Here is an 8,126-nt window from a genome sequence, read left to right on the forward strand (position 1 = left end):
GCAAGTCAGCTGCAGTCAGCCGGGCTTCAAAGCGCTTCCTGGTCAGTGACGCAAAGTAAGCGCAGACAGGAAATAATAAAAACGAAAAAACCATCAAGCGATAGCCGCGCTGAGGCCCGCAGGTGGACTGATTCCGTCCAGGGGAACCTGCGCCCGGGAAGGCGGCGGGCAGCGGCCCCTTTAAGCGCGGTCCCCGCCCCAGCCAGCGCGTCCAGGACCCGGGACTTCCCTGGCTACATCTGTGCCGCCCGCGCCGCCCGCGCCGCCCACGCCGCCCACGCCGCCGTGCGGCCGCCGCCGGGACCTTTCCCCTACTTTCCAGGCCCTCAGGCCCCGCCCCTTCGCCCGGACTAAAACACGTGCCGCCTTCCGCCCCGGCGCATCACGCCGCGGCCAGGCTTTGATCACGCAGCGCCCCGCCGCGCCCATTGGCCGGCCTTGCATGGGTCGCACGCAGATTGGCTGGCTGGCCCCCGGCCCCGCCCCGAGGGGCGCGGAGTATTTTGGTTTGCCTCCGCGCCCCGCCCCGGCGGCCGCGCCCTCGGCGGCCGCCCCGCCCCGCCCGCGCCGCTGGGGCAGCCTCGGAGCAGAGCCGCGCGGGCGGGCGGAGGCGCGTGCCGGCCGCAGGAGCTCAAAGCGCGGGCTGCCTCAGCCACGCACGTGCGGCCGCTACCGTGCTCTGCGCATCCGCCCCGCCGCCGCTCCGTGGCCCGCGGACTGCCGGCACCATGCACTCGCCGGGCTCCGTGGGTCCTGGCGAGACGTGCGCGGTAAGTGGCCGCCCACCGGCGCGAGGGGCCAGGCGGGCCCGCGCCGCCTTTGCGGGGCCAGAGCTCGAAGGAGGGCGTGGGCGCGCGGGGCCTCGCCACGGCCGCACCGTTAGGTGCCGGGACAGGTTCCAGCATCGCGAGGGGCGACGGCTGCGTGGGGCCGCGCGGGGGCGTGTGCTCCGTGGTGCCCCCCCGCACCTTTGTCTGCGCCCCCGCAGCGGCGCCGCGCAGCCGGCTGCGGGCGCGGGGCTATTTCCAGGCCATGACGTCACCAGACCCTGGGAGGTTGTGCCCGTTGGGCGGGGAGCGGCCGGCGGGAACGGGGCTTGCGGGCGACGGGGGGCTGGTGACGGGGCCAGGGCTGTGGGAACGCGGCCCGCGGGCCGGGCAAAGGTTGGTGCGAAGGCGGCGGGGCGTGCGGGGCGCCTTCCGCCCCAGCCAGGGGCTCCTGCGGTCGCAGCCCGAGGGGTGCGGGGAGATCCCCGGCAAGACTGGCACCGGGTTGTCGCGGCGTGCAGAGCGCAGAGGGGCGGAGAGGGGGTCTGGGAGCTGAGCGTTCTGGTCCGCCCCTGCCTGTGCGGCAGAGCAGGGCAGCCCCGCGCCGGTGACTTCACCGCTTGCGTAGGGACCAGGCGGAAGCGGGGCCAGAGTGACGTTTGGAAAGGCGGTCTCGTTACCTGTGTGCCCTGCGGGGACCCTGAGCGGGACCCAAGGGTGTGTGAGCCGGCACAGTAAGTGGAAGCGTGTAACTTGACGTCACTTCGGGAAGAGATCGCTCACTTCCAGTCGCTTCCCTGCCCAGCTCCCTCGTGGAAAGAGCCGGTGTGATACCTGGGAAGACAGTCCCCTAGGTTGTGGGACATCATCCGAATGTTTCCTCTTCCTTCCCTGCCCCCCACTGACGCTGTGGCAGGAGGGAGTGACTTAGGTTCCTGAGACGGAGGGACAGGCCTTACCCACATGGGGCCCATGGCATTCAGGCTTCTGCCAGGGGGTGGGGGGGTGGGCTGCCCCAGGAAGTTGCCCAGAATGCTCCCTGGGGACGCTGCCCCGGTGGCTTGGCCAACTCAGAAGAGCTGTGCCCTCATCTGCACCGACCAGAAGCTCCAACGGAGTGGGCACCCGGCCTTCGGTGGGACTAGCTGCTTTGGCTCACGTCTTTGGAAGTAACGTCTTGTTCATTGTTTACCATAGAAGAACATGAACCTCATTCCTAGCAATTACCTTTCGAAGAATCAGGGTTTTCTGGGGAAACTGCTTGTCAGCCACGCTCTGTAGTTGTCCTCCCCTCTTCAGAGCGGCAGCCTGAAAGCACAGCTGTCGTGAGCGTTGTTGACACCTTTTCCTGGAGCAGAGCGTGTGTGTGGATGGAGCGGTGTGTGTGTGCTGCGTGTGTGACGCGGGCTCCCGATACGCGTGTGCACCGCCTCTGTTTCCCCTGGACTGAGAAGTGGTTTTTGTCGCCTGCAGGTTGCCCTCATGGACATATGTGAGTCCATCCTGGAGAGGAAGTGGCATGACAGCGAGAGGGCTGCCTGCAGCGTCCTGGAGCAGAACGACATGGAGGCTGTCGAGGCTCTTGTGTGCATGAGCTCCTGGGGTCACCGATCCCAGAGAGGTGACCTATTAAAGATAAGGCCCCTCACACCTGTGTCTGACTCTGGGGATGTCCCCTCCACTGTGCATGTGGGCGAAGTGGCACCCGAGCTGCTGAAGGACTTCCATTCTTTATCCACGCTGGTAAGACGTGGGGGAGGAGGTGTTTTGGTGCAGTGGGTAGCGTACCGTGGGTAGATGCCTGGGGAGGCTGGCAAGCATGTTCCTAGCCTCCCCTTGTGGAGGATTTAAGGATGAAGGTTCTTTCCTGTCTGAAAACATGTCTGTCCATCCATCGATCATAACTTGCAGCCACGGGGTTAAAGCGTCCAAAGGACAAAACCTTCAGGCTGAGTCAAGAAAGTAAAATGTACCCCTGTCCCTGGGGACTTGCAGGGCGGTGGCCAGGTTCCCCAGGTGACCGAGTCCAGGATCAGGATGTGCGGGTGGCCGCCGGGCCAAGCCTGTGCTGTGGCACCAGACGCCCCGAGTCAGCTGGGTGGAAACGCTGGCCTCTCTGCGTCCCGGTGGCAGCCAGCTTCTCACTGTGTGAGCCAGCCGCCACCGCCACTGGGTTTTGTTTTCTCAGCTTGCGACCGCGATGGAACTGCTGGGAGAGAGGGTTTCTCCGCTCAGCAGTTGAGCGCTGCCGGTTGCTAACAGAAGCGAAAATCATGACTTAGGTTTGCTGGGCTGGAAGCTTGCCCTGGAAGGGGAGTGTGGAAAGCCACCTGGAGAGGCAGGAGAAGGGACCCGCTGCAGTGGCCGGCCGAGGGAGCCCCTCCTGCAGCCTCTGGGCATTGGGCTCTTCCATGGGGCGGGGGGCAGAAGTAGGTGGGGATTGTTGGGGGCAGTGCAGGAGGCTTGGTGGAGGTCAGGGCATGGCCTGTTAGGGGCCCCTCTGCTGGGGGTGCCCTGCCCCCTCCAGTCGGCCCTGGCTCGGGGGTGCGCTGCATGGTTCCCACTGGGACTCTAACGTTTTCCTGAGACTAAAGTTGTTGGGAAAGGTCTCGTTCCGAGTGTCGGTCGGCTTTCCCGTGGTCCTCGTGCTCAAATTGTTCGTTTCAGTGACTGCAGGCCCAGCAGCAGGGGAAAGGCCAGAAAGGGAACGCCCTGCGCAGCCTTGAGCCCCCTGCTGCTCGAGCAGACGTAGACCCGTTCTTGTAAACACTTCTTGTTGGAGGCACTGGGGGCCGCATGATCAAAGTAAGCGCCTTTTAAAGTTTAACCAAAACAACCTTTTCACACAGTCCTTTTTTTGTTTCCCCAAGTGCATGACTCCTCCGCATAGCCCTGATCTCATGGAGCCATCGATGGGGACGCTTGTCCCTTCCCAAGTCACGGATCCCAAAGCACACGTGGTCACAACCGCCCCCCCGGCCCGTGCTGGGGCAGCCAGCCTGCCGAGCAGGAGGGAGGAGAGGAGCCGGCCTGGTCTGAAGTCAGAGGGTGGGGAGCCAGCCCCCGGGCCCCCGTGCAGGGCCGTGGGGACCGGTGTCGGCTGCCGCACCATGGGGAGCCCAGCTCCTGTCCGCATTCCCACTGTGCAGACTCCAGACTGCCAGCTCTCTGACGGCAGAGGGGACGCGCGGTCCCTGGAACACGCGGAAGCTTCGCAGGGCGCACACCTCAGAGACGGTCTGCTCAGCACGAACTCGGTGTCCTGTCCACCTTGCGTGACAAAGTCTGCTGACCTCGTCCCCACTGACGAAGGCCAGCGGGCAGGCTGGCCAGTTGCAATCCAAACCTGCTCACCAAAGAATTACGAAAATGACTTGCAAGGGAAAGCCACCCCTCTGATTTCTGTCCCCGTCCCCAGCCCCACTGTCCTTTGCCAAGTGATCCCTGTGACTGGACAAAGCGGCATGTTTCCAGCTTTCTTGAAGCCGCCTCCCCAAGTACCTGCCGGGGCGGTCACACGCCCCCTGCCCCAGGCTGCCCCAGTGCCCCCGCCAGTGTTCCTGGGACCGCCCGTGCCTGCGGGGGCTGTGATGCTGCTCCTGCGCCCTGGGGCGCCGCCCCAGCCCGCGCCGGGCTCCCCGGCCAGCGTCCTGGGGACTGGGGGCGCCAGGCTGCTGCCTCTGGCCCCCGCCCCGGTGTTCCTCGCGGCCAGTGCCGGCGGCGCCCCACAGGCAGACTTTGCCCGCAGGAGGAGCTACGCCTGCGCCTTCCCGGGCTGCCGGAAGACCTACTTCAAAAGCTCCCACCTCAAGGCCCATCTGCGCACGCACACGGGTAAGCGGGAGGCAGGCGGTTTTGGGCACGCGGGGCCGTGGGCGGGGGGCGGGGGGCCCACGGAGTGGGGTCTGAGAACCCTTCCCGGCCTTGCGGGGGGGCGGGGGGTAGGGGCAGACATCACTACAACTGTACAGCGTCTGCCACCCGCCCGTGGACCGTGGGGCAGGCCTGTGCTCACCGCCTGTGACAGGCTTCCTGGGCGGTGCTGCATCCGCTTTCTCCCCACCTCTGGGGACAGCTCCTTTTTCCTCTGCGCTTTAGGACATGTGCAGGCCACCCAGTGAGCCTCGGTGCGACCTAGGTTTGTTTACTGAGGGGGAGGATCTCTCCCAAGTACGGAAAAGGCTGAATTCTAGACTCCCCCAAATGTAAAGGAATATCGTTTTCTCCCAGGTATACAGTCTTTAATTCAGAAGGAGAAGTCACCCGCGACAGTGACTGTGACGACTTGGGGACCTTCTCTTTTATCAGCTGTGTTTGATGGGACTTTCTCTCACCTGTCCCTTAGGGCAGCCACTGGCCACACGCACATGACGTGGACAGTGTGACGGAGGCCCCGAGTTTTACGCTTTCCCCAAGCTTATGTGCGTAGCCACGCGGGGCTCACAGCCCCCGTGTCGTGTAACGGGGCTGGGAGAGGCCTGGTAGAGGCGCTGCTTAGTTGCCGCGGGCGGAACATCTCCGGTGTTGGGGGTCCTCCCGCGCTCTGTGTTAGAGGTTCTGTTCTGTGCTGCAGGGTCCTGTGGTTAAGTAGTCTGCTTGTTACACACACCTTTCGGGGCTCTGACACACACGCGCGCGCGTGCATAAGCTCAGTAACAGTCGCAGGTTCTGCAGAGAGGCTGTTTCATAAACTCTTTGTCACGCAGCCCCTCCCCCAGAGCATCTGCCAATGGCCCGGGGGCCTCTGTGAACTGTGGGGTCCAGGGTTAGGAGGGCGGAACTGGAGGCGGTTCCCCACGGGCCCCTGGGGGTGCTGATGGCGGTGTGGGGGCCGCTCCCACTGCAGAGGAAGCAGAGTCTGGAGTTGGCGGGCGTGACAGAGGGTGCTCTGCTGTCCTCCAGGCCGCGGAGCGGGCTCTTCGCCGCAGGTAAAGGCCGCAAACCCGGCCCGCGAAGAACCCGCCTCTGCCTTCACCCCCTCTCCCTGGCTGCACGTGTCTGCCCTTCGCCCTCTGCCCACCTCTCCTGTCGCAAAAGCCCCGTGAGCCTTCCCACGTTCGCTTCTCACACGTGCTCTGTGGCCCCAGCGGTCCGCGGGGCTTCCCCCACGTTTCCCTTTTTAGCTTCACATACACGCGAGTGGCCTCACTGGCTGGCAGCTCTGGGGTCTGACTCAGGAGCCCGGCACCGGACGGTGGTGGCCGGCCGCGGCCCGTGTGCGTGGACGGGCGCCTCTGGCGGGCTGGCCCTCCGTGGGCGCTGCGCGAACACACGCAGCTTCTGCGTTTGGGGCGGCCGTGCAGTGAGGGTGCCCTGGTAACCCAGCCAGTCTGCCTGGCAGACGCCCTGGCGGGATGGCATAGATGCAGGTGACCAGAACGGGCCTCTGCGGGTTTCCCAAATACTTCCATTTCACTAACCGTAAAGCTTCTGAAGAAGCAACTTCTTGTGCTGTTTTATAAACGCTTCGTCGGAACTTTCATAAGAAATAGAAACTTTGGGTAGTTTTACTTTAGGTAAGTTTATCTTTCTGCAAAGCTGACATTTTTTTTATTAGAATACAGTGGAGTGAGCAAAAGCTACATTTTCGATATGCTGAGAACAGGGCACGTTCCACAGCAAATCCCATGTCTGTCCGACACCCGGCCACCCTGGTGCGCTGCCGACAGCGGTGTGAGTGCCTGGGAACAGGCGGGCCCCTAACGCTTACAGCATGGGGTCTTGACCCCCATGAAATTCAGGTCCTTTTTCTCAGAATGGTTCTTTAATAAGAGTACTGTGATGCTGAATTTTCCCATTGATTCAACTTTGAAAAATGCTAAACGCTCAGTTGGTGTCCCTTCAACACAGAGTCATTCAAAGCCATTTCTTTGCCACCTGCCCTAAGAAGCACTGTGCTTGGCAAAGCTGTACAGAGGCAGGCGAACCGGACCAGCCGTGGGCCCTCAGGAAGGCGGGCCGTGGGCGTGATGCAGAAAGGAGAGCCCTCCCGCTGTCCGGTGTGGGACTTCCCACTCAGCCCTGGAACTGCAGGAAGACATGACAGGGAGCCCCTACCGGGTGCTCAGACACTGCGTGAGCGACAAAGTCTCTAGCAGCTGGCAACCGTCACAGGAAGGTGGCTGTTAGAATCCCAGCCCGTTTCACCACTAACAACCTCGTCAGTGTAGGAGCAAACATGGAGGGGGAGTTAATGATTCCGGGAAACCGTGTTGGTCCTGGCAGGGCCGTTTTTAGATGGGTAGCTTCTTGAGAGAGAATTACTCTTCTCAAGAATCTTCCCCTACTGCAGGATTTATTTTTATTTATAGGTATATTTCTCTTCTGAAAGATCAGATTAGTTTAACACCTTTGGGCCCTGACATTACGTCTCAGGGCAGGAGAAACATGGGGCAGGAGAAGTGGACCTTGGAGGGCGTCTTGACTTCTGAATAACTTGATATCAGAGCAGCAGGATGTTACTTTTGTCCTCGGTTTTGAACAAAATTTAAGAGTGACATGGATTAACCTGCCCAGTAGCTGAGCGCTTACATTTTCTTTGCTGTGTGTGTCCCCCCATCAGGGGAGAAGCCTTTCTGCTGTAGCTGGGACGGCTGTGACAAAAAATTCGCGCGCTCGGATGAACTGTCTCGGCACCGCAGGACGCACACCGGGGAGAAGAAGTTCGCGTGCCCGGTGTGTGAGCGGCGTTTCATGCGCAGCGACCACCTGACCAAGCACACCCGGCGCCATGTGGCCGCCAAGAAGACCCCCAGCTAGCAGGCAAGGTGGGCAAACGGAACGGCATTGCCTCGGCGGAGAAGCCAGGAGCCGCCGGCGGCACGCAGGCCCGTCTCTGCCTGGAAGGTCGGCCGGAGTCCCCGTGGGAATTTTACAGACTTTGTCCAGGAAAGCACTCGTGACTTTCTCTTCCAAAATCATTGTCTCGGGGGCGAGGGAGACGCAGGGGCTGGTTCTGGGAAGGTGTTCACTGCGTGTTTGGTTGAGATCCTGACCAGTGTCTCTGGTAGTTTAAGGAAACGGAAGACAGTTTAATGACCTAAATCACCAGCATTCAAACATCTTGGCAATAAATTTTACAAAATCTGGATTTTTATTGCCTTTCTATTCATGTTTTGTAGAAATGAGACAGGGTATAATTTTATACTGTTTTCTATGAAAATATTTATATTGGTACACAGATCACCAGTTTCTAGATAGACGATTTTATGGTCTTCTTTTCACGGTTTAACAACATTTCTATAATAACCTTGCTTTTTAGTGACCGTGGCACATGATTCAGCCAAAAAAAATCACAGGTCTATAATCAGGTCTTTAGATCTAAGAATTTTTTAGACCCAGAACTGGTTGATAGGTGTC

General features: G+C 61.1%; 1 protein-coding gene across 1 annotated transcript; it reads left to right on the forward strand.

Annotated features, from left to right (window-relative positions):
• Positions 1 to 586: 586 nt before the first annotated feature.
• On the forward strand, positions 587 to 7,857 carry KLF11 (KLF transcription factor 11). The gene is made up of 4 exons (XM_090280898.1): positions 587 to 770; positions 2,241 to 2,510; positions 3,638 to 4,601; positions 7,330 to 7,857. Exons 1-4 carry the CDS (start codon positions 729 to 731, stop codon positions 7,524 to 7,526), a joined length of 1,473 nt encoding a protein of 490 aa, XP_090137024.1. The 5' UTR covers positions 587 to 728; the 3' UTR covers positions 7,527 to 7,857.
• The last annotated feature ends 269 nt before the right edge of the window (positions 7,858 to 8,126 follow it).

This window comes from Furipterus horrens, unplaced genomic scaffold, assembly GCF_987537825.1.
Source record: "Furipterus horrens unplaced genomic scaffold, mFurHor1.1.pri manual_scaffold_6, whole genome shotgun sequence".
Classification (NCBI taxonomy): Eukaryota; Metazoa; Chordata; class Mammalia; order Chiroptera; family Furipteridae; genus Furipterus; species Furipterus horrens.

What these genes read in the sequence shown, in the direction of transcription:
- KLF11 (XM_090280898.1), top strand. Translation starts at nt 729, where the DNA reads ATGCACTCGCCGGGCTCCGTGGGTCCTGGCGAGACGTGCGCG. An exon ending in GTCCTGGCGAGACGTGCGCG is followed by an intron (nt 771 to 2,240) that starts GTAAGTGGCCGC and finishes TGTCGCCTGCAG; the next exon opens with GTTGCCCTCATGGACATATG. An exon ending in TCCATTCTTTATCCACGCTG is followed by an intron (nt 2,511 to 3,637) that starts GTAAGACGTGGG and finishes TGTTTCCCCAAG; the next exon opens with TGCATGACTCCTCCGCATAG.